The sequence below is a fragment of the Haliotis rufescens genome, unplaced genomic scaffold (genome assembly GCF_023055435.1).
Source record: "Haliotis rufescens isolate VD_foot unplaced genomic scaffold, xgHalRufe1.0.p SCAF_4, whole genome shotgun sequence".
Classification (NCBI taxonomy): domain Eukaryota; kingdom Metazoa; phylum Mollusca; class Gastropoda; order Lepetellida; family Haliotidae; genus Haliotis; species Haliotis rufescens.
In genome coordinates this window covers 34,204,165-34,231,338 of record NW_025964112.1, presented here as the reverse complement: position 1 = coordinate 34,231,338, position 27,174 = coordinate 34,204,165, and the positions used below count along the sequence as shown (strand labels likewise).

Below are 27,174 nucleotides of genomic sequence, written 5' to 3'. Positions count from 1 at the left end.
ATTGACACCATAAACTTTGATAGATTGCATCAACATACGCATGATAACTTCCTTGAACAAAGGAGCTTGGTTTATTGAGATATAAAATACTGTTGGTATAATGCTTCGTACCAAGATAGTTTTGTCACTTCGGTGTAGCACACACTCAGTGTAATCGACATAAGGACACCAGCAGAGATTTGATTACTCAAGAAAAGGGTAGGTTTCTCAGCAGGATAAAGCCAGCAATTGGGGTCTTTTTTTATATAAGTATGCAAATATAAAAGGTCAGGTATGTAATACTTCATGTGATTCAGCTTTGAATTGTTAACGATTGTAACTATTGTTTGATATTTCTGGGGAAAAACTCATGTTTGCACTCTCACACATCGCCAGCTTTGATGACGTCACAGCTCTCATCATGATACATACATAAAAGGTGTACAGCATCATACCAGCCAAGAGTAATTGTATGAATATTCTGACATTGTTGATTGTTCGGTTTTCCATAACCAGTCCCCATTGACACTAAACGTCTTCTTTTGTCTGTTGTGCAGGCAGATATGTCCACCCACATTTTATTGACAATTGATTATGGTGGCCAAGCAAACGTAAACGTAAATGTCAACCCCCCTGGCCCCCAGGACAAGGACTTGAGAAAGAAAACTCTTAAACTGCCTTGTTTGAAGATGTCACCTTGATAACTTACACCTATAACATAGTTAAACCAACATCAGGCTGCTCTGGTCCAAACCAGTATGAAAGTTAACCTCAGCACATCAGGTTTTTTTCACCTTAACAATTGACTCACCTTTATGTTTAAATACTTTTTCTTTACAGTTGTTAATATATGCAGTGCAAAGAGAAATGACTGTGGTCAAGGGTGTTACCCCATCAATCAAACCAAACGAATTTGCTTCTGTGTATCAGACTCCACACTTCAAAAGGACAATAGGACCTGCAGACAAGGTAAGTTAATATACGTCCTCATAAACCAGTCAGTTTGAAAACTGCTGAATGTATGATAATGTAAGCCCATTTAAGCAATACAATCATCAAAACCAAACGTTTGGAAAAACTTAGTTAGAATGCAGCCGAAATCTTGTCATTATACTTGGTAGAAGCTCAACATCTTGGCAGGCGGCTTATCATGTAAAGGGAAGATAGTGGCTACGGAATGGTTTCTTCGCCTGGAAATATTACATTGGACAATATCGGTGTGGGACACAACTCACCTTGACTTGTTCTCGGAGTGGGAATGTTATCCTTTGACTGGACGGGGATGTTTGCAAATGCCTTCCCACCATGGTCTTTCTTAGACAAAGTCGTAATGAAGATAGAGGACACAGCCTGCTTGATCATCCTCGTGGCACTGGTGTGGCAAGCTCGGCCATGGTTTCCCAGACTGTTTTCGCGGCACCTGGACAAACTACTGGAATGCGAGATCTTCTCCACAGACCCTGATCATACTTCATGTAAGGCAGTAAACACAGTCTTCATCATAATGATATCATCATCATATCGCTCATAAGATGCAAGTTTCTGGCTACTCCAAATCAATCTCAGCAGTAGTGGCACTTGGCGACCATTTGTCAACCATCTACAACAACAGATGTGACAAGTTCTGTAAATGGCAAAGATGACTAAGAGTTGGGATGGTACCTATAACTATTCCCATGTTCGTGCATTTCCTGCTTTATCTTCACCAGGGTGCCGTTGTACAAAACAATCTTATCGCTATGACGGTCATAAGCCTACACTAATGTATAAGAATTACGATCACCTTAGCACTAAGATCGATTTGTACCATGGCACCCTGGATAGCAAGTTCCATCACAGCACCATCAAAGGATACAGGTCTGCCCTAATCTCAGTTCTTCAATGTGATGGATTTTCTATAGATCATACAGTCCTCAACAAACCACCAGGTCGTCATTGCAGGCACTTATCAGCATTCAGGGCTGACACTCCCGAATCTGAACCACTTATATTCATGAAATAACAGCCCTACACGCCTTGCATGCTGTGGAATCAAATCCGGGCATTCCGCATGACGAGCAAACACTTTAACCACTAGTCTACCCTGCCGCAACTAGGATGTCCCCAGGTAATTCCGGAAGGGGGCACAATGGGATCACCACTGAAGTGACAATTCGTATTTCTTTTTTTATGCCTATCGACCACATCTTTTCACAATGGACAAAATATAAATTTGAGAGTGTTTTTCTTTTTCAACAAACTTAAGGTTACATCCAGCAGTGCCAAAAAGTTGTAAACCAACTTTTAAAAAATCCAAGAAGTCTTTGGTGAAGTAAATTTAACCGTTATATATGACAGCGTTCTACAATAACAGTTTTTGATACTTTTTTCCTCAGTAGTTATTGTAGACAGAAACCTTTTCAAGTGTTTATCTGTGTTGACCTTTGAAACTGTTGACTATATATGCAGGTGAGCTACACTGCCATGGCAGTATTTTTTTGGTTCAAGGTCATTAAGTTTGTACTAAACACTAATACCTAATAAATCCCATCGGTGATTTCATTCTCTTTAGATGTGTGGATATCTTGTAATTATTTGGGGAAATAATTGTTCCAGATATTTAAGAGTGTTTTGGCAACATATTTACTCATTTAACCATTGCCTGAAGTTACTTTTAATGTTCACTACTTCATCTTACTGTTCAGAGATTTGGTCAGTACATGCTTTCACTTTTCAGACTTTTCTACGAGACTTGAAACATCTGACGCCAAATCTTGGATGAAGCCATCACCATCAGACTTCTCTGTGCCGCCAAGCATGACCTTGCGGCTAAAGGTGAAGTCATGTCATTCTGCACTCCTGGCACTGGCTGAGACAAACAGACGCTTGTATCGCATTGACATTGGTCTCAAAAGAGGAAACGTCACAGAGATGTCCATCAAGAAAATCTGGCCAAACAGACCTCCTGTCACCCTGGCTCACAGGGAGATCAGTATACTTGACTGTACTACTTTTAAACATGTCTGGCTGCAATGGGCTGACAAGACCCTGAGGGTGGGAAGTGGAACAAAAGTTGGAGAGCAGCAGATCTTAGTAGCCAAAGACTCATGGCCATTCAATGTGAATTTTGTTATGTTTCGGAGTGGCATCAATTCTACTGCCGAATGGCAATTTTAGGTTTGTGCCAAAATTTCAATGGACTGAAAATCATATCAAAATGCCATACAAAATGACCCAGTGGTAAGTAGAATTGCACCACATGTTTGCAGTGAAACTAAAAGTGAAACATAAGTTTGTAGCCCACCATGGATTGGTTTTCTGTTGTGTGTCCTGTCGATCTTGTGAGATATAGATTATGTTAATGACCAGCATAAGTTGCTATTTTAATCATCACAAGGTCTCCCCAAATTTGAAGTAATATCGTAAACCAATTTGTTATTTCCGAAAGCCTGATGATGCCATTTTGGTAGCATATATTTTTTTCAAAAATTTCTTGTTATTTCAATTATTTGTTGTTGTTTTTTAAAAAAACTTGAAATTTCGAGAAATAATTGAAATAATGAGAAAATAATAAAAGGTATAAGAAGAAACTTGAAATTTTGAGTTTTTAGATAAACTTGAAATAACGAGAATATATTCATAGTAAAGAGAAAATATCTTTTTTTCGAGAAAATAATTGAAATAACGAGTAAATAATCAAAGCAACAAGAACAAACTCAAAGTAACAAGAAAGAACTCGACATTTCAATTACAAAGAATAAATTAATGCTAGCAAAGTGGCACCATAAAGCTTTACTAGTTATTAAAGTTGCTAGAAGCAAAGAACCTTCTTTTTCAAAAAGTTGCATTGCATTGGGTATGTTTTTCCTTAATCCCAAAATGACATCATAAAACTTAATGTGCTTATAACTTCTTAGTAGGGTAGCTAGAGGCGTAGGACTGAATTGTACTACGTTGGACAACTATAGGGTTAAAAAAAAAGAATACAGATGGCTATTGGTGAGGTCATTTAATAAGGGGCCGCATACATCTCATTTCAACAATGGAAGTTCATGTACAAACCTGTTTTGGAGCTGGTCCATTTTGACTGGCATGTACACATTAATGAGTAGTAGATGAATGTTGACAAATTGAGAGCTGGTGATAAATAATAATATATATGGGGTTAAACAATTCAATCCAAGTTGATGAAGGATTTCTTGTTACATTGAATATGTCCAATATAGATCAGGTTTGTTTTTCTACATTTTCCCTGACAAAGCATTTACACCAAGAGCATGTATAAGTTTTTATTACCAACCCTGATATTGATATTTATATATAGTCATCCCAACATGGATATACTTGTGTATACAAGGAATACCAGTGTATTGGATTTAACAATCAATATTTTCAAAGCCTCCACATGCTCTCTGTAATGTCAGCTGCTGTGTCACTGTCAACTTTGTGACTTGCTTGGGTAAACCACAATATCTCCATTTAGCGTATAAAATCAATGTTTGATGGGTATCAATCAACACCCATGGAGTCATCATTGAAATTGTATTATATTGAATGCTATTTGTACTTTTAAATGAATTTGTGAGGGATAATTGAGAACAAGAAAAAGAAAGGACAAACCCGGATAAGAGATAAAGAACTGAGGAAGAACACTCTGAGCTTGACGTGTTTAATTCTCATTCAAATTTCAACAATTTCACAAATCTAATTGTTTCTAAACATAATGCTTACTATTTTTACTTCAGGTCAGAATATTCTATATGCAGCACTTGATTGTTTAAAGGTCCTTGTGATATAGCTGGAATCTTGCTGTTGCATAAAACTGCAAACTTCTTTTGATTCTAATCCTGTCATCTGACAGATTTAGGACAATGGCTTTAGTGCATGGTGTGTTGATTAACATTTCATATGGAGAATGTTTTGCCTTGTGCTGGTGATTCAGCCGTGAGTGGGAGAGGTGGAAGGGGTGTAGGTGAAAGTACATCCAGCAGAGACCATATGCCAGTATATGTCTGTGATCTTGGGAGAGGTGGAAGGGGTGCAGGTGACGTTACATCCAGCAGAGACAATATGCCAGTATATGTCTGTTATCTAAGGAGAGGTGGGAGGGGTGCAGGTGACAGTGCATCCAGCAGTATATTACTGTGATCTAAGGAGAGGTGGAAGGGATGATGGTGACAGTACATCGAGACAGAGACCATATGCCAGTATATGTCTGTGATCTAAGGCGAGGTGGGAGGGGTGCAGGTGACAGTATATCCAGCAGAGACTATATACCAGTATATTACTGTGATCTAAGGAGAGGTGGAAGGGGTGCAGGTGACAGTATATCAAGACAAAGACCATTAGCGGTATATGTCTGTCATCTAAGGAGAGGTGGAAGGGGTACAGGTGACAGTACATCAAGACAGAGACCATATGGAAACATATGTCTGTCATCTGAGGAGAGGTGGAAGGGGTGCAGGTGACGGTATATACAGACCGAGACCATATGCCAGTATATTAGTGTGATCTAAGGAGAGGTGGGAGGGGTGCAGGTGACAGTACATCAAGACAGAGACCATATGCCAGTATATGTCTGTGATCTTTGGAGAGGTGGAAGGGGTGCAGATGACGTTACATCCAGCAGAGACAATATGCCAGTATATGTCTGTTATCTAAGGAGAGGTGGGAGGGGTGCAGGTGACAGTGCATCCAGCAGTATATTACTGTGATCTAAGGAGAGGTGGAAGGGTTGATGGTGACAGTACATCCAGCAGTATATGTCTGTGATCTAAGGAGAGGTGGGAGGGGTGCAGGTGACAGTGCATCCAGCAGTATATTACTGTGATCTAAGGAGAGGTGGAAGGGATGATGGTGACAGTACATCGAGACAGAGACCATATGCCAGTATATGTCTGTGATCTAAGGCGAGTGGGAGGGGTGCAGGTGACAGTATATCCAGCAGAGACTATATACCAGTATATTACTGTGATCTAAGGAGAGGTGGAAGGGGTGCAGGTGACAGTATATCAAGACAAAGACCATTAGCGGTATATGTCTGTCATCTAAGGAGAGGTGGAAGGGGTACAGGTGACAGTACATCAAGACAGAGACCATATGGAAACATATGTCTGTCATCTGAGGAGAGGTGGAAGGGGTACAGGCGACAGTACATCAAGACAGAGACTATATACCAGTATATTACTGTGATCTAAGGAGAGGTGGAAGGGGTACAGGTGACAGTACATCAAGACAGAGACCATATGCCAGTATATGACTGTGGTCTAAGGAGAAGTGGAAGAAGTGTAGATGACGTTACATTCAGACAGAGACCATCTGGCAATATATGTCTGTGATCTAAGGAGAGATGAAAGGGGTGCAGATGACGTTACATCCAGCAGAGACTATATACCAGTATATGTATGTGATCTAAGGAGAGGTGGAAGGGGCACAGGTGACAGTACATAAAGACAGAGACCATATGGCAATATATGTCTGTGATCTAAGGAGAGGTGAAATGGGTGCAGATGACGTTACTTCCAGCAGAGACCATATACCAGTATATGACTGTTATCTAAGGAGAGGTGGAAGGGGTGCAGGTAAAGTACAACAAGACAGAGACTATATGCCAGTACATGTCTGTGATCTAAGGAGAGGTGGAAGGGTAAAAGTCATGTTACACATTGTCGGGAATTTTGATGCATACGGAGACATGACATGATAAGAGGATCATGCTGATCCTATCTGTAGACTGCACACATGATGTTCAAACCATGACAATTGATCCTCACATGTATTGTTATGTCACCTAAACAACCAGCGTCCTGCAAATTACCTAAGACTGAACTTGTAAATGTTAATCATTAATAATGCATGGTATGTTTACACATGTAGAGGCACACCCAGTAGAGATACACCCAGTAGAGGTACACCCAGTGGAGGTACATCCAGTAGAGGTACACCCAGTAGTGGTACACCCGGTATACCCAGTGGTGGTATACCCAGTAGAGATACACCCAGTAGTGGTACACCCAGTAGAGATAAAACAAGTATGTGTACAACCAGTAGTACACCCAGAACGCCCAGTAGAGGTACACCCAGTAGTGGTACTTCCAGTACACCCAGTAGTGGTATACCCAGTAGAGATACACCCAGTAGTGGTACACCCAGTATACCCAGTAGAAGTAGATATATACCCAGTAGTGGTACACCCAGTAGAGGTAAACACAGTAGAGATACATCAATCAGAGGTACACCCAGTAGAGGTAGAGATACACCCAGTAGTGGTACGCCCAGTACACCCAGTAGAGGTACACCAAGTAGTGGTACGCCCAGTACACCCAGTAGTGGTAAACCCAGTATACCGAGGAGAGGTACACCCAGTATAGGTACACCCATTATAGGTAGAGATATACCCAGTAGTGTTACGCCCAGTACACCCAGTAGAGGTACACCAAGTAGTGGTACGCCCAGTACACCCAGTAGTGGTATACCCAGTATACCGAGGAGAGGTACAACCAGTAGAGGTACACCCAGTAGAGGTACACCCAGTAGAGATACACCCAGTACACCCAGTAGAGGTGCACACCGTAGAGGCTCACCCAGTACATCCAGTAGAGGTACACCCAGTAGAGGTTCATCCAGTAGAAGTACACCCAAATAGAGGTGCATCCATAAGTGATACACCCAGTGATAAACCAACAAGATTAGACATTATTACAAAAGTTGACATATATAAGAATCTTGCTTCACAGTACAAGGGAAGATAGAAATTGATATTTAGGTTTATTAGGTTATAAACATAAATGTTATGCGCTGCATGTGTTGTTTCTTTGTCTGTGCACTGTTAACTCCTTTGTTATGGTTAATAATTTAGCTCCATGTACAATAAAAGTTCTCGATGACATGACATGATGAGAGGATCATGCTGATCCTATCTGTAGACTACACACATGATGTTCAAACCATGACAATTGATCCTCACATGTATTGTTATGTCATCTAAACAACCAGAAGCTTCCTGCAAATTACCCAAGACTGAACTTGTAAATGTTAATTATTAATAATGCATGGTATGTTTACACATCTATACCACATGACGAGGTACACCTAGTATGGGTATACCCAGTAGAGGTACATCCATTACACCCAGAGGTACACCCAGTAGAGGTACACCAAGCAGAGGTAAAAACAGTAGAGACAGAGATGTACCCAGTAGTGGTACACCCTGTACACCCAGTAGAGGTGCAGCCCGTAGATACACACAGTAGATGTGCAGCCAGTAGAGGTGCACCCAGTCCACACAGTAGAGGTGCACCCAGTAGAGGTACACCAAGAAGAGGTGCACCCGGTAGAGGTACACCCAGTAGAGGTGCACACAGTAGAGTTGCACCCAGTAGAAGTGCACCCAGTAGAGGTACACCCAGTACAGGTACACCAAGTAGAGGTACACCCAGTAGAGGTGCACCCAGTAGATGTGCGACCAGTAGAGGTACACCCAGTGGAGGTACAGCCAGTAGAGGTGCACCCAGTAGAGGTGCACCCAGTCCACCCAGTAGAGAAGCGCCCAGTAGAGGTACACCCAGTAGAGGTGCACCCAGTAGAGATACACCCAGTAGAGGTACACCCAGTACAGGTACACCAAGTAGAGGTACACCCAGTAGAGGTGCACCCAGTAGATGTGCGACCAGTAGAGGTACACCCAGTAGAGGTACAGCCAGTAGAGGTGCACCCAGTAGAGGTGCACTCAGGCCACCCAGTAGAGGTGCACCCAGTAGAGGTGCAGCCAGTAGAGGTGCACCCAGTAGAGGTACACCCAGTAGAGGTGCACCCAGTACACCCAGTAGAGGTGCAGCCAGAAGAGGTTCAGCCAGTAGAGGTGCAGCCAGAAGAGGTTCAGCCAGTAGAGGTGCAGCCAGAAGAGGTGCACCAAGTACACCCAGTAGAGGTGTAGCCAGTAGAGGTACACCCAGTAGAGGTGCACCCAGTACACCCAGTACACCCAGCAGAGGTGCAGCCATTAGAAGTGCAGCCAGTAGAGGTGCACCCAGTAGAGGTACACCCAGTAGAGGTGCACCCAGAAGAAGTGCACCCAGTTGAGGTGCAGCCAGTAGAGGTACACCCAGTAGAGGTGCAGCCAGTTGAAGTGCACCCAGTAGAAGTGCACCCAGTAGAGGTGCACCCAGTAGAGTTGCGCCCAGTAGAGGTGCACCCAGGCCATCCATAGAGGTGCACCCAGTTTAGGTGTACCCAGTAGAGGTACACCGAGTAGAGGTGCACCCAGTAGAGGTACACCCAGTAGAGGTGCACCCAGTAGAGGTACACCCAGTTGAAGTGCACCCAGTAGAGGTGCACCCAGTAGAGTTGCGCCCAGTAGAGGTGCAACCGGTAGAGGTACACCCGGCAGAGGTACACCCGGCAGTGATAAACCAATCCAGTGATAAACCAACAGGATTAGCAATATTGGAAAAGTTTACAAATATAAGAATTAAAAACTTATCTGGCTTCATAGAAATTGATATTTAGGTTGATTGGATAAGAAACATAAATTTTCTGCACTACATGTGTTTTTTCTTTGTCTGTGCACTGTGAAATCCCTAGTTTTTTGTTTATAGTTTAGCTCCATGTACAATAAAAGTTCTTTGGGTCTCTGTTGTCTTCATTCGTGCTTTTGCAGTACAGACTGTTTATAAGTTTATTGCTGATACTGATAATTTAAGCTGAAAGGATAAAACTAGCCACCCCTGGAAACCTTATTGCTGTTTATTTAATACTTTATTATCACAACAATGTCGTGATACTATGTTTGTTTGTTTGTTTCTTGTTGAACACCGCACTCAGCAATATTTCCATTTATATGAGAGTTTGAAAGGGTACAGGTGACATTACATCCAGCAAAGACCATATGCCAGTATATGACTGTGATCTAAGGAGAGGTGGAAGGCATGCAGGTGAAAGTGTATCCAGAGAGACTATATACCAGTATATTACTGTGATTTAAGGAGAGGTGGAAGGGGTGCAGGTGACAGTATATCAAGACAAAGACCATTAGCGGTATATGTCTGTCACACAGTAGTAGTACACCAAGTACACCCAGTAGAGGAGCACCCAGTAGAGATACATCCAGTAGAGGAGCACCAAGTACACCCTATACACACAGTAGAGATTCACCCAGTACATCCAGTAGAGGTGCACACGGTGGAGGTGCACCAAGTACACTCAGTAGAAAAGCGCCCAGTAGAGGTACACCCAGTAGAGGTGCACCCAGTAGAGGTACACCCAGTAGAGGTGCAGTCAGTAGATGTGCGACCAGTAGAGGTACACCCAGTAGAGGTGCAGCCAGTGGAGGTGCAGCCAGTAGAGGTGCACCCAGTCCACCCAGTCCACCCAGTAGAGGTGCACCCAGTACACCCAGTCCACCCAGTAGAGGTGAAGCCAGTAGAGGAACACCCAGTCCACCCAGTCCACCCAGTAGAGGTGCAGCCAGTAGAGGTGCACCCAGTCCACCCAGTAGAGGTGCAGCCAGTAGAGGTGCAGCCAGTAGAGGTGCAGCCAGTAGAGGTACACCCAGTCCACCCAGTCCACCCAGTAGAGGTGCAGCCAGTAGAGGTGCACCCAGTACACCCAGTCCACCCAGTAGAGGTGCACCCAGTCCACCCAGTCCACCCAGTAGAGGTGCACCCAGTACACCCAGTCCACCCAGTAGAGGTGCAGCCAGTAGAGGTGCAGCCAGTAGAGGTGCACCCAGTCCACCCAGTCCACCCAGTAGAGGTGCACCCAGTACACCCAGTCCACCCAGTAGAGGTGCAGCCAGTAGAGGTGCAGCCAGTAGAGGTGCAGCCAGTAGAGGTACACCCAGTAGAGGTGCACCCAGTAGAGGTACACCGAGTAGAGGTTCACCGAGTAGAGGTACACCCAGTCCACCCAGTAGAGGTGCAGCCAGTAGAGGTACAGCCAGTAGAGGTACAGCCAGTAGAGGTGCACCCAGTAGAGGTACACCCAGTAGAGGTGCACCCAGTCCACCCAGTAGAGGTGCAGCCAGTAGAGGTACACCCAGTAGAGATGCACCCAGTAGAGGTGCACCCAGTAGAGGTGCACCCAGGAGAGGTGCACCCAGTAGAGGTGCAGCCAGAAGAGGTTCAGCCAGTAGAGGTGCAGCCAGAAGAGGTGCACCAAGTACACCCAGTAGAGGTGTAGCCAGGAGAGGTACACCCAGTAGAGGTGCACCCAGTACACCCAGTAGAGGTGCATCCATTAGAGGTGCACCCAGTAGAGGTGCAGCCATTAGAGGTGCACCCAGTACACCCAGTAGAGGTGCAGCCATTAGAGGTGCACCCAGTACACCCAGTAGAGGTGCAGCCAGTAGAGGTACACCCAGTACACCCAGTAGAGGTGCATCCATTAGAGGTGCACCCAGTAGAGGTGCAGCCATTAGAGGTGCACCCAGTACACCCAGTAGAGGTGCAGCCATTAGAGGTGCACCCAGTACACCCAGTAGAGGTGCAGCCAGAGGTGGAAGGCATGCAGGTGAAAGTGTATCCAGAGAGAGACCATATGGCAGTATATGACTGTGACTTAGGGAGAGGTGGAAGGGATGCAGATGAAAGTGTATCCAGACAGAGACCATATGCCAGTATATGTCTGTGATATAAAGAGAGGTGGAAGGGGTGCAGGTAAAGTACATCCTGGAGAGACCATATGCCAGTATATGTCTGTGATCTAAAGAGAGGTGAAAGTCATATTACACATAGTCGAGAATTCTGTTGCATACGGTGACATGGCATAATGAGACTGACACATGATGTTCAAACCATGACAATTGATCCTCACATGTATTGTTATGCAATCTGAGGACATCCCACTAGGGGTCACGTCAGAACGACCTTTCATCCGACCAATCAGAGCGTCGCTTACCAGATCATGAAAGTGACAGTCGGAATGTGATTCCTAATCATGCAGCCTCGAAATCTTTAACACGGGGTATTCCGAACGATAGTTACAGGCTTTACGACTGAATCCACACAAGTTAGACCTTCAATTAGCCATCCCAGAATATTCTTTTGTTCAGGTTTCAATTTTTTAATCGAGAATTTGTCAAAATATGTTTCGAAGCGTAGTTGCCAATTAGACATGAGTGCCGTAAAGCATGAGAAAGCTGCTTTCTGATTTACTAATGTCGACTTCCTGTCAGTCATTTCATTGGTCGGTCTGACGTGACCCGGCGGGGAACACCAGAAATGGGCTTCACACATTGTACCTATGTCGAGAATCGAACCCGGGTCTGACTGCCCCACACCAATTAGAGGTATTCACAGCAGTGATACACCCGGTAGAGGTACACCCAGAAGAGATACACCCAGTACACCCTGTACAGATACACCCAGTAGAGATACACCTAGTAGCGGTACACCCAGTGCACCCATAGTGGTACACCCAGTAGAGGTGCACCCAGTAGAGATACACCCAGTAGAGGTACACCCAATACACCCAGTAGTGGTACAATCAGTAGAGGTACACCCAGTAGTGATATACCCAGTACACCCAGTAGAGGAAGAGGTACACCCAGCAGAGGTAAACACAGTAGAGGTACACCTCGTACACCTAGTATAGATGAACCTAGTAGAGATACACCAAGAAGAGGTACATCCAGTAGATGTGCACCAAGTAGAGGTAGACACATTAGAGTTAAACCCAGCAGTGATACACCCAATAGGCGTACATCCATTACACCCAGTAGAGGTACACCAAGTCGAGATGCACTCAGTACACCCAGCAGTGGTAAACCATGTACACCAAGCAGAGATACATCCTGTAGAGTTACATTAAGTACACCCAGTAAAAGTTCTCACAGTAGAGGTACACCCAGGAGAGGTACACCCACTAGAGATACACCCAATAGAGATACACACAGTACACCCTGTAGAGGTACACGCAGTATTCCCAGTAGAGGTACACCCAGCAGAGGTACACCCAGTACACCCAGTAGAGGTGCACCCAGCAGAGGTAACCCATTAGCGATACACCCAGTACACTCAGTGGGGGTATACACAACAGTGATACACCCAGTAGAGATACACCCAGTACACCCAGTAGAGGTACACCCAGTACATACAGTAGAGGTACATCCAGTAGAGATACACCCTGTATACCCAGTAGAGGTAAACCCAGTACACCCGGTAGAGGTACTGCGTTAAAATTTAAACTGAAAAGATATAACGAGCCATTCCTGGTGCCATTATGCTGTTTGTTTATTACTTTATTATCATAATTCATGTCTTGATACAAATGTTTGTTTGTTATTGAACACTGCATTCAGCAATATTCGATCTATATGACTGCAGTCATAAATAAATAATAAATAATCAAGTCTGGGCCAGATAGTCCAGTGATTCATATCATGAGCATCGAACTACGTCATTGGGATACGATGACATGCATAAATGAGGTCACTGAGTCTGACCATCCGATACCGCCTCCGTGGTCTAATGGTAGAGCGTCCGCCCGGAGGGCGGAAGGTCCGGGGCTTGATCACCGACCGCGTCATACCAAAATACGTTAAAAGATGGTACTTGTTGTTATCCTGTCTGGCGCTCGGCATTAAGGGGCTAAAACAAGGACTGGTCGGGTCGGAGTCAGTATACTGTGTCTGGGTGGGGAATTCATGTTAAACTGTGGCGTGTTATCTCAGTGAGCTAGCACTATAAATCGGCATCAGTTCGTACTAGTACAAGCAGCCACACACACGCATACACGTGCATGCACGTCACTATATAAGTCCAATATTCTTGGACGCGACGTTAAGCCCCATTTCACCCACCTCTGACCATCCGATCCCGTTAGATGTCTCTTACGACAAAGTAACATAGTCGCCTTTTACGACAAGCATTAATGCTAAAGACCATATCTAACTTGGATCTTCACAAGTATAATTAGATTGTATTCTTTTGTGATTTTGTTAATAAATATGAATGAAATGAGAAGATTACACAATGAGGAAGGTTAACTCACTCAGCGCAAGCAAGCTGTTGCAGTGTCTGTGGTTTAAGATTAGTCTGTCATAGACAGCAATCCAACCCAACAATGTGTTATGTTATGTTATATCAATGGGGAAAATACAAATGAATGTTATACAAATGGCATGAACATGATTCACCATTTCTTAATAATCACACTGCAAAGGGATGAATGAGAAAATTAAGTAACTGTCACAATACAAAAAATTCTATAGATATTTAGACTGAAATTCATATGAGTGAGCTAATATCATTCGGATAATTTTTATTTTTGTTTCAGCTACGACCTTAGACCTTCACATAACCGGTTTTAGCACCCCTGACTGAAAGTTGAGTCACGTCATATCCTGTTTGTCTCCTGCCCGTCATGAATCGTCCATCATAAAACAATTCTCTTTAGAAACCAGTGAACCAAATGAATGAAAAAGTGTCCAAGACTTTCAAATCTGATTTTAATATGGTCACCCGAGCAACCATATTTATGGGCATTGTTGTACCATTTCAAAATGTTATGAAAATTGGTATTTCTTGAGTTTGATTCAAAACATATGTTCCTTATTGAGGCATGTTGTGGAGCTCACCTGACTAAAAAGTCAAATGAGCTCATGTCGTGGCCTGTCTGTCCTTTGTCTGTCAAAATGGTCTTCTAATACTAAAACATTGTACTGCATGCATGTCTCCAGAAATGATGACACCCCAAGAAGTTTCAATCAATGGCAGTCATTTTTCAAACTCTTTTATGGCGATTATGCAGCCATTTTACTTCAAATGGAATTGAGTTTGGTATGTGTGTAGTCAGAAGTAGTCAACAAATTACTCTTTTTTTGCAATATTTTGAATTTTGACCATGATTTGACAACAATTGTGTGAAATAGAATTTTCCCTCTAAACATCGCCTGCTCTTAAAACACTACTGATCTAATGAAACTGAAGCTTGGCATGCTTCACTAAAAGTCAAGTGAGCTGATGTCCTGACTTGCTTGTCCAGTGTCCGTCGACAGCAGCAGCAGCATGGGGTCATCTCATCAGAAACCAATGGACAATTGAAGTTGAAACCAACTATGCCATGGCAGCCATATTAACCCCAATTAAAAACCATAATGTGGCCGTCTTTTGACCAAATGTAATGAAATTTGTTGTATTTGTAGTTGGTAGTGGCACACATGTAAGCAGCCTATCATAAGATGATGAAATTGTTACTCTGTCCATTGTAAATGGGGATGCATTCATTAGAATTTGGTCGGCCCTCCTAAATAATGTCCGGGAGCGTGCGAAAACTTCCGGAAGCGTCCGGGTAACGCCAGGGATCGTCCGGAAGAATGATACTAAATAATAAAGTGTATTCTATATAACTGTGTTCTTGTAATACTTGTAATAAAATGCCGTTAATGAGGGTTCCAACGAGCCGAGTTACTTCCCCTTACCCAATGCATCAGATAAACATCGGTTCATTACATCGATACATATGCGAGATAAGCAGGTTACCTAAGATGTGTTCTAATTAATATGTCAACGGGCTACATGAAATTTGTATCCCGACTGTGAGCATAATTGCCCGCTCCTTAACCAATCAGAACTTAGTGAATGTTTTAGTGAAGAAAGAACTACAGACATTGGTGATGTCAACTGTCGTCAGATTTGGTAAAGTCAGAATGATTCATAATATACATTTCTGGTTTGAAAGTTTTGGAGCAGGAAAACATGGTGATCGAGCTGCTTCAGATTTTGCATGTTTTGCATATATTTATCATATTTATTATCCTCTCACATTTACCTGCAGTTGTCCTTTCTTCTACCCTTCCTGGGACATTTCAGCGAATGAGTGAGTGAATATAGTTTAATGCTGCACTCAGCACTATATATCACATCAGCCTGCGAATAACCTGCTAAATCTGGATCAAGCAAACCAGTGACCAGGTTAGATGAGATGAAATGGGGTTTAACGTCGCGTCCAAGATTATTGTACTCATATAGCGGCGTGTATGCACGTGTGTTTGACTGCTTGCACTAGTCCGGACTAGTGCCGATTTTATAGTGTTATCCCACTGAGATACCATGCCACAGTTTAACATGAATACCCAACTGAGACACAGTATACTGACTCCGAGCCGAACAGGACTTGTGTCCTAGCTACTGATTTACGCCAACCATTGTCTGAATGAACATTTAGTTCATAAGGCTAATTACCCTGGAGCCATGGCTTCTATATGCCTTGAAACACTTAATTGCCGTTATTCATAATAAGCCAATCCCCATGATATTGTACAGCGACCCTCTGCCACCCTGAACGAGATGTGCAAGTTTGTCACTGATGAATTACTGTTGTTTATATTTTTGACTTACTAAATGTTAGGTGACCTTGGCTATATAAGCCTTTCAGAGATGAAAATCAGGGAGAGAGAGAGAGAGAGAGAGAGAGAGAGAGGGAGAGAGAGAGAGAGAGAGAGAGAGAGAGAGGGAGAGGGAGAGAGAGAGAGAGAGAGAGAGAGAGAGAGAGAGAGAGAGAGAGAGAGAGCTTGCTTTAAAAACATAGACACCTTTTGCCTTGTTCAGCCTTTTCCCATAATATACCACTGATGTCAGTGAGGCCAATATCAGATTTAACTAAACGCGAGAATTATGATATGACAGCCAAGGCAATGGTACATTGAAAAAAGCCAAATAGCGTAAAGCAAAACTGATATTTCCCAGTAACAATGCTTAAAAAATATAAGGGGAAATATTATCAAACTGTTTCTTACCCTGGAGGAATAACAGCCATGCGATTATACCGACCATTTTCATATGGGAATTAAGCCTGTAGAAAGAAATAAGACGTCTAATATATACGTATATACATGTGTAAGATCACGTGAATCCTTACAGTATGGGTAATCTTTGAACTTCCATGATTTCCTGTACACATGCAATGTGTATCGATAATTACCCATCTTCGAATGATTAGTTTCTGTGCACAACTGCCACAAAGTATAGCAAACCAATATATCGTTCACACAAAGGTGTATTTATAATTTCCATGCAAGCATTTCCCTCGACTTTATCGTCCTCTAATATTTTGGCAAATAAGGGTAAATAGGTAAATATACATCGTAAGGCGAGTAGCTGTATAACACTTTATACCATGATTGTTTTGCATGTGTCCCAAGTGATTCTACAGTGAAATAGTACACTGATTCAATATACTTGTTAAAAATTCTTAAAGAAGGGGATCGACTGGCCACACTAGATGTTAAGTATGGATAGGTGTCCTACAGGTGACCTTTGAAGACGCTCCGTGAAGGTCCGTGTTATAATATGTCTTCAGAACAGAACAGAACAGAAGTGTATTGCTCGAAAGAAAATCACACAGAGTGATTACAGAGCATACATGAGGTTGAATGTATACACAACCACACCAACAATAATATCTAATGATATATACATACATGAATACATACATGCACCCAATCACGCATAATGCATTTCTATAATACATGTATGATCTGCATAACTACACACATGAACACACAAAATATACACATATATTATACTGTAGGGTGAAATTCACAAACTTTAACGTCGCAAGGACAATTTTCCAGCTATAGCTCGACGATCCTATTATATTTAATTATGTAAATAATGTTAAACCTTTTTTACAGAACTGAGCCAGTTTTACTAGAATGGGTTTGTATGAACATTTCATTAATTGATTGTATTTTAGAGTGGAGGGATATTTAGTATAGTATGCCGGAAGGTATTGTTTTCGAAGGTCATTTAGTCTTGGACATACTAATAGAAAGTGAAATTCATCTCCTATTTGGTCGTTACATAAAGTGCAAGTTATCTCTGTACTCTGTATCTTAGACGATCTGCCTTTCTCAATTGGTAGTCTATGATTTGATGTTCTCAGTTTAAGAATCCAGATTGCTTGTTTCAATGGGAGAGATAATAGATACTCATCAAACTGTGGTTTGTCTTTTAGCATTGTATAATATTTGCCTTTAGATGAAGAACAAGCCTTGACATTCCAGCTTTGATCGAAGTTGTCTATTAAGGTTTGTTTAACGTTTGTTTTAAGCCAAGGGAGATTTGGAAAAGAGTTAGTATCAAAGACAAAATTCAAACCAGTTTCATATAAAATATTTTTAATTGAGGTGAACCATGGAAATACAGTATTGCTAGTCATTGTAATATTATGAATTAGCAGATAGATGCGGCTAGGTGGTTTATTAGGCGATAAAATTAATTTGCTCCAAAAAGATATCATTCTTATTTTTATCTGAATCGTTAATGGATGTCTACCTAATTCACCATATACTAGAAAATCGGGTGTTGACTGTTTTAATCTGAGGATAGATTTACAGAACTTTAGGTGAATTCTTTCAAGTGTCTTTACATTTTCATACCCCCATACTTCTGAAGAATAAAGAAGTATCGGTTGAACCAAATTGTCGAACATTTTAAGTTGGCAATCTAAAGGAATGTCTAGTGTTCTTATTCTTCTAAATATGCTGGACATTGCTTTTGATGCTTGCTCACTTAACCTTTTGATAGCTTTGTGGAAACGACCAGTGCTTGTAAATAAGATCCCTAAATATGAAAACTCTTTAACAATTTCCAAGGGTGTGTTACGAAATATAAAGTTTAGATTTTTAGAGCGGGAGCGTTTCTCAAATATGAGAATTTTAGTTTTGCTGATGTTAACCTCCAATTTCCATTGATGGCAGTATTTTTCAAAAATATTCAGAGCCTTATGTAAGACATCTGGTGATTCAGCTAATAATACTGTGTCATCAGCATATAGTAAGATTAGTAGTTTAACGTAAGTATTAAACTGATTGCTGAACTCGTTACTGACTAGCTGCAGTCATTGGAATTCATTTTTTGCCAGAAATGCTTCTAAGTCATTTAGATAAATAGAGAATAAGAATGGAGATAAATTTTCACCCTGTCTGACTCCTATCATGCTTGGGAAAAACCATGAAATTTTTCCATCAAGAGAAACACACGACCTAATTCCTTTATACATATTATGAATTACACGAAAACGTTTTCCTCCAAGATTAGATTTTAACATTTTAAGCCACAAGCTGCATCTGTCTATAGTATCAAACGCCTAACTGAAGTCTACAAATGCACTGAACATTTTTTTGTTTTCGGCAAGATATATGTCTATTAGCGATTTTAAAATAAATATGTTATCAATTGTTGAATGATTGTTTCTGAAGCCTGACTGGTTGTCATTAAACAGATTGATTGAATCAGCGAACGTTTGTAAGCGACACGAAATAATTGAGGTGAAAGCTTGCCAAGACAGCTTACAAGACTAATACCCCTATAGTTTGAAGGTTCGCTTGGGTCGCCTTTGTTTTTTCACAGGGGTTTTATAAAACCAACAAGCCAGCATTTTGCACGCAGATGCTTTTATATACTCATTGAAGATACAATCAGTTCCGCTCGATTTATTATTTCTAAAATTATTAATTGCTTTTGTAACTTCAGCTTCGGTTATTGGGTTATCAAGTCGCTCGTGTACAAAGTTGAAATCAATGTTGAGCTCAAATTCATTGTGTGGGTTTTCATTTAGAAAAGTTATGTTTCTTTTCGTCCAGCCATTTCTTTACTTTTATTTGATTAGTGGTCTCAGTAGGTTTTGTGGAGTCACTAGGTGTGACAACGTTATTACAATTATAACAGGACATAATTCCACAATGCATATCTGACATAATACCATCAAAATCTAATACTTCGAAGTCAGACTTTATGGAGAATGTTTCAGGTGATACCATACAATAGTCAACAACGCTTGACTCCTTGCATGTGAATTTACCAACATCTTTATCATCACCGAATCGTCCATTTACAATAAAGACATTATTATTTCTACACATGTTTAAAAGTTTGTAACCATTGAATTAACTGATAGATCCATTGACGTTCTGTGTCGAGAAGCGTTGTTGTTTTGTAATGTTTCAACCCATGCTTGTCGTAAGTGCTTGTCAAGAGGTGACTAACGGGATCGGGTGTCAGGCTCACTGACTTGGTTGATAAATTTCATCGTATCCGGCTATATTTATCATCCAAATCGGGTTATACCAAAATTAATGTTATATCACATGAATAACACATTTCAGACCCGAGTGTGTATGCTCTTCGCTACTTCCTCAAAGGACGCCACTCGAAATTTATCATTCTTTCTAATAATCTCACCCAACATATTTTTCAAAATATATACAAAATCTATACAAAATTTAGTAATCGAGTCTGTATATTTCACTCATCGATGACTTCAGCTTGAATCCAGCCGACCTCGGAAAAAATACTGCCGCTAACGAAATATAACAGAACAAAGAGTGAGTGAGTTTGATTTTTACGCCGCTTTTAGCAATATTCCAGCAATGCCACGGCGGGGGACACCAGAAATAACAGGTTAAAGAATATAGAGGCTGGCGTGAGAATAGTCAGATTTGGAGTCAACTGGATCTAGGTCGTTCTTTCGACTGAGCGTGACAAGAGACTGGGCTACCGTCTGTAAGGACAGCTAAATAAACTTTGAGGCAATATCTATTTTACGCATTTTTGAACACTGATTGGTAACTCGTGATCTATGAAGATATGGACGTATGTTAATTCATTTCTTCAGCCTAAAGAAAGAGACAAAAAGAACGGCGGAAGCTCTTCAGATGTCGTTATTAGGAAATACCCCGGATGGTTATAGTAAAATAAAAATAATATTAAGTATCCCGGCAGTGAAAACATATTCGGATTTCGGATTGCGCCGATAATACGATTGCTATCTCTTATTGTCATCTATGGTTCCTGGCATAACCTACACCTGTGTTTTTGCTGTCATCCACTTGAAGCTCAGACAACGAAGTTTTTACAGGTATAATTCGTGGTAGCACCACTTAGATTACCTGATAAAGGTTCCCATTTGGCATTGTTTGTATCTGGGGTAATTATTTAATCTGAATCCAGGTTTGAAGTGGTGTGAACTGTATGTTATGTAACGTGCACTGGCAGCCAAGCAAGAGGACTGATCAGTTGATATACTTTTTTTGTGAATCAACCGATCATTCCTCGCCATCAAAGGATCAACAGAAAATACGTTGATTGATATATCAATGTTATCTTGCACAATGGATTTGTCAAAAGTAAGTGTTTGCATGTGTATGTTTACTAAAGCCGACGGAATACACCAATATCTGGGCGTGAAGTGCCACTGTAAAAACAACATACTTTGTTCAAAGGATTAGCCGATAATACGGTGATTGATTGTTCATTGTTATCTAACTCTATGTTTTTATAAGAACTGTGGACATTATAAAAATAGTTGTCACGTGGGCTTTCTCAGTTGACTTTTGAGACTTGACACCTAGGTAAGTGATCAGTTGAGAAACGAACACGGGTTACAATATCCAGAAACGCTGTATATATTTTAAAATATTTAATTGTTACAGAGACACGTGACATCGAATAAGTTTAAGTGTACAGCTGCAGACGTATGGGATATTGTTCATTTATGTGGATATTCACGGATACATTCCTCGAACAAGGTAGCTCCCTTAATTTATACATATTACTTTGGTAGTTGTAATTTTGATATTTACATTTTGTTTTCAGATTTTGTTTTCACAAGCCTTTTCGTTTGTAGGCGTGTATATGTTACAGTCAATGTGTAAAATGTGATTCACTCAGGGAATTTATAAAATGTCTAAATATTTCAGTAATTTACAATTTGACTGAAACATCTGTCCATTTATTTAACAGATTGACTAACAATTATAAAGAGGTTCAAAAGGGCTTAAAACATCACAACAGACTAATTATGCTAGGATTAGAATCCAAAACTATAAAAATGTACTTTGAATTTCGTTTTCTTTTAATCCTATCATTTTCAGTCACTGGGTAATGAAATTAAGTATAAAAATGTTTGGAAATCGTTATCATAATAACATAAATGGACAAAAAAATTCAGTCAATTTGTAAAACTGAATACTTAGGCGTTTAATAAATTGCCTTAGTGAAACTGTGAAGTGAAACATTTTGACTATAAAATATACACACACTAAAAAAGCAATGCTCAGTGGAAATATTTACTTTATGTTGCAAGTCAAAATAGTGTAAACGAAAATCGCACAATACCAAGCAAGTGACTTATCAAAACTTCGTCACCATTACCGATACCTACAAAGATACCTACTTTTCCTTTCCTTTCAAGACTAGTCTAGGTTTCTGCTATATCATCCGGGTACTCACGGGGGAAAAACAATAACAAAGGCAACAACCAGTCCCACGGAATTGCTGTAGATCAGTGCCCAGTGCCGGACTAGGGGAGCACCACACGAAAAACAAATAACGTGTTACGCTACCGTTAACAAGTGAAATGCAACAAAAATAATAATTTGAACAATTGTTCCAAAATAGATTTCCCGGGAATAGTACATGTACAACTATATCTGTTTCCTATCACAAGTAGAGACACTTGGTTTGTGGGTTTGTTATTGGAACGACGTCATCTTAAACCTCCATGCATTGACGTCAGGAACAATACCAATGTATGGAGTTATCTTTAAATACTTGCTACATCACATAGATATGATGTTACATGATATAGATATGATGCAAACAATTAGCGTAAACCCGGAACCCCGTTCACTCCACATTGTAAAAAAGTATTTTTGGGATGCACGTCATGGTCTATAAAAGTATCTGTCTATCGTGTGCCAAGGGCCAAACGTTGTCATGACGCTGTGTGTGCAGCTTGGGTATTATATTTGTGTGTTTAGCGTATTCAGTAAAAGCAAGCGTGTCGCGTATCATAAAATTTGGATTATAAGACTTAATGAATCTTTTAAATTTCTTTAACCATGCTCGCATTGCTAACTGGTGGGAGCTGGGGTCGGGTAGTCGCAATAGGATCTGGATTATGGTTGCGTGCGTGCGTGTGTCATCGTACCGAAGCACTTGGACTGTGTGTATAGCGTATTCAGTAAAAGCAAGCATGTCGTGTTTCATAAAATTTGGATTATAAGACTTAATGAATCTTTTAAATTTCTTTAAACATGCTCGCATTGCCAACTGGTGGGAGCTGGGGTCGGGTGACGCAATAGGATCGGGATGGTTGCGTGCGTGCGTGCGTGCGTGCGTGCGTGCGTGCGTGTGTCATAGTACCGAAGCACTTGGACTGTAGATAATCCTGTCAAAAACCGAGAGGTCGGTTCCAGATTTAACGTTACATCACTCGCCCCGTCAAGTACCTGTGTATCTTTTCCTGGTCTTACGTCACATCACTTGCCCTTTCAATTACGTGTGTATCTGTTCCTGGCCTTACATAACATAATTTGTCCCGTCAATTACTTGTGTCAGTTCCTGGCCTGGACTCATGGATGTGATCGGCATGTGGCCTCCTTGGTGTAGAGTAGTATAGGTAATGGAGGTTCTACCGCAGCTCCACTGGAGCCAGATTTATACCCCAATACCTATAATACAGGGGTAATTTTTATGCAAAAACCACCTTGCGATTCAACGATCGTCATAACTCTGAACTAAATTGTAATGAAAATATTCTCTATTATTTTTACTCATACGCATACCATTATTTTGAACAAAGTGATATTCAACATTTTTACTAATTTTTTCGTTCATTTTACTAGGAGAATGTATACTCTTCTTTGAAATTGGAAAGAAACAATTGATAACCGTATTTGGATGGTTTAACATCAATGATATAATATATAAATTGTCGCAAATCTCGCCATTTGATAATTTTGTCCCGGAGCATAAATGCTTCGATAGCTTTTTCAAGTTCTTCCTTCGTTGGCTTGTAATTCCCCATTATTAAAGACTTATGTGGGCATTCGGTCTAAATGATTTTTTTATTGCGTGCGATCCAACGATGTATCCAGGAAACAATCTATTCTTAATCTCCAACCAGTTCTTTGGTTCAGGCACGGAATAATTGACGCGCTTGTTGTCTCCCCTGTTCTATGAACTTTTTAGGTGAATGTCGTGTGAAAATAGGAACGGGGACTCCCGAGTCAAATACCTTCGTCACATGATAATTAGAGGGTGGGACACATGACGATCTGGGTTAGAATAGATCTTCAGCAACCCATGTCTGTCGTAATAGTTAGAAACATATACTCTACATTTCATGTTCTGCTTGACTGTATTGATTTTTCAATCACAAGGGATAAATATTATAGTGTAAAAACAGTCAAGGACCTTTTTAGTCATGTACATTCTATTTAATATTGTGCTTTCTAAAGGAAATAGAATTAATTCATAAATTTTGATGTACATGATGTGTTATTTTATATATTGGTAGTGCTAATTAATAACTTAGATTGTTAGTGGCTGTACCCTCGAGGGGGGTTGCAGAAGCGTATAATTATTGTCCCCCTAATAGGGTATGTAAGTTCCACGTCATTCAAAGTATTTCTATGCATGACAGACTTTTAAACGTAGTATTTTCGTAATTTGAATCTGAAATACTGCCGATGTGACGTTAAATATTAACTCACTCACACTTACTCACTCACGTTGTTGTGTTTGGGAGCTTGATAAAGCTCTTCGGATGTCGTTATTAGGAAATACCCCGGATGGTTATAGTAAAATAAAAATAATATAAAGTATCCCGGCAGTGAAAACGTTTTCGGATTTCGGATTGCGCCGATAATACGATTGCTATCTCTTGTTGGCATCTATGGTTCCTGGCATAACCTACACCTGTGTTTTTGCTGTCATCCACTTGAAGCTCAGACAACGAAGTTATTACAGGTATAATTCGTGGTAGCACCACTTAGATTACCTGATAAAGGTTCCCATTTGGCATTGTTTGTGTCTGGGGTAATTATTTAATCTGAATCCAGGTTTGAAGTGGTGTGAACTGTATGTTATGTAACGTGCACTGGCAGCCAAGCAAGAGGACTGATCATTTGATATACTTTTTTGTAAATCAACTAATCATTCCTCGCCATCAAAGGATCAACAGAAAATACGTTGATTGATATATCAATGTTATCTTGCACAATGGATTTGTCAAAAGTAAGTGTTTGCATGTGTATGTTTACTAAAGCCGACGGAATACACCAATATCTGGGCGTGAAGTGCCACTGTAAAAACAACATACTTTGTTCAAAGGATTAGCCGATAATACGGTGATTGATTGTTCATTGTTATCTAACTCTATGTTTTTTAAAGAACTGTGGACATTATAAAAATAGTTGTCACGTGGGCTTTCTCAGTTGACCTTTGAGACATACCTGGGTATGTTAACCATGCAGAAAAAAACCTTTTTAGAACATATCCATGTAAAGCCTTGCACTGTTACTGGATGTAACCGACTGCACCTTTCTAAATATAACACGAGGAGCATAAACAAACTCTATTGCACAGGCTTAAGTTAGCTCCAAGTTAGACTGATTATACCGATATCCTACAAATGGTTAAGTAACACACGGCACGATTTCTGAAATAATGATGTAAATAACCTGATCTCATGTTGACTGGTGATGTTTCTGCAGTAGCTGATACCACATTACACTTAAAAAAACAGATTGTTGGTTTGGAAAGTTTTTGTGAATTAACTGGTATGAAGGTAAATGTTAAAAAGACAAAGTTTCTAGTGTTTCTAACAGTGGACCACTGCAACACAATGAGAATTGGTATCTCCATTGTCAGAAGCTTTAGGTGGTGTCATTTTATAGATATTAAGGTTCAGTATTTACACCCAGACTATTTGGACTAAATCACGATCCTGCCTTGCATCACACTTACTTGTTTGGGAGGGTGATTTCTTCGGAAATGTTCTTGCCACATAAATCACTCACTTTCATTGCAAGCCATTGGTTTATTTTCCTTAATTTTCATCTCAAAACAAACTATGCCCTACTTACTTCTTTTGTATACATACTAAGTCTAACATAGAGCTATATTAAGCATGTTCAAAACTTTTTTGTTTGTGATTCTCATATTCTAAAAAGGAAGGATTTAGCCGGTTGTATCTTTTAACAGTATCAAACTTTACGTAGCCAGTGTGTTTTTTCTGCGTTGATACAACAACTAATCCTAAACAAGAAAAAAAAGTGAGTAGGGTTCACTCATACCCCCAACTTCGACTCCCAACATATTTCTAAGTTCAAATCATGGAAAAAGCAATATTCTCTCAGAAAATCCAATTATCGCAATCAACCTTTGCACATGTACAGCTTCTCTCCTATCGCTGTAGAAACTGTACCCCCAATTGAAAAGCATGTATGCATGTATGCGTGTATGTATACCTGTTGTTTAACGCCGCACTCAGCAATATTTTAGCTATCTGACTGCGGTCTGTAAATAATCGAGTCTGGACCAGACAATCCAGTGAGTGAGCATCGCTCCACACATTTGGGATACGATGACATGCATTAATCAAGTCACTGAGCCTGACCGCCCGATCCCGTTAGTCGCGTCTTACGACAAGCATTGTCGCCTTTCACTGCAAGCATGGGTTGCTGAAGATCTATTCTAACCCGGATCTTCTCGGGTGACAATTGAAAAGAAACCATGAAGTTATACGTCGAACAAATATTGAAGTAAAAAAATATTCAAAACTTCAAAAACGTCATATTGTAAAAGAAAATGAAAAAATCTGTATTTATTTAAGAAAATCCAAATATTGAATCAAACGTCGCACCTCACCTTTCCTATAGGTATAAAGTTTTCATCAAAGTGAAAATAATCTATGAAGTAGTTTTCAAGTTATAGGTCACACACAAAATGTCCTCGGAAGGACGGACGGAATTCCTTGGTATAACTATATACCCTGCCGTTAAAGGTCGGGGGTATAATAATCAATAAATAAGGGATTCATTAACAAATGTTTATATTCGCTGATATGTACATGCATGACACACAAATTATCATTTCCCCCTAAATGGCCTCAGATTATCTATTTATCACGTTTCAAGTGTGGGTTTATGAATAGCGGTTAGCAGGGGTTTCTTACGATTGTAGAAAGTTTTTTAAAATAATCATTTACACTATTTCCGAGGAAAAGAATCAAATACAAACAACATGATATTAATACCCATAACTTCAAACAAGTTCTTGTAGCATGTGAAATATGATGCTTCATGTTATCATCAGTGTTAAATGGACATATCATCTAATCAGTCTAACCACAGCCAGATGTTGTTTGTCCGGCATGCAATTCTTGGAAACGAAATTTGATACTGGTTGCCAAATGATATAATGAACC

General features: G+C 40.6%; 3 protein-coding genes across 3 annotated transcripts in view; all 3 read left to right on the top strand.

The window, feature by feature from the left end:
- The window catches only part of LOC124149874, an 89,535-nt gene extending 84,113 nt beyond the window's left edge, over positions 1 to 5,422 (top strand). The window contains exons 29-30 of the mRNA XM_046521705.2: positions 820 to 948; positions 2,696 to 5,422. Coding sequence (XP_046377661.2) covers positions 820 to 948; positions 2,696 to 3,135 — 569 coding nt within the window. The 3' untranslated portion in view covers positions 3,136 to 5,422. The remainder of the gene's footprint in view (positions 1 to 819; positions 949 to 2,695) is intronic.
- A 1,359-nt stretch (positions 5,423 to 6,781) lies between these two features.
- On the top strand, positions 6,782 to 8,283 carry LOC125372336 (putative protein TPRXL). Its single transcript, XM_048381960.1, has one exon. The coding sequence runs from the start codon at positions 6,794 to 6,796 to the stop codon at positions 7,601 to 7,603; it is 810 nt and encodes a 269-aa protein (XP_048237917.1). The 5' UTR covers positions 6,782 to 6,793; the 3' UTR covers positions 7,604 to 8,283.
- Positions 7,990 to 9,588, top strand: LOC125372335 (ribosome-binding protein 1-like). The gene has a single exon (XM_048381959.1). It carries the CDS (start codon positions 7,990 to 7,992, stop codon positions 9,037 to 9,039), a length of 1,050 nt encoding a protein of 349 aa, XP_048237916.1. The 3' UTR covers positions 9,040 to 9,588.
- Positions 9,589 to 27,174: the final 17,586 nt, after the last annotated feature.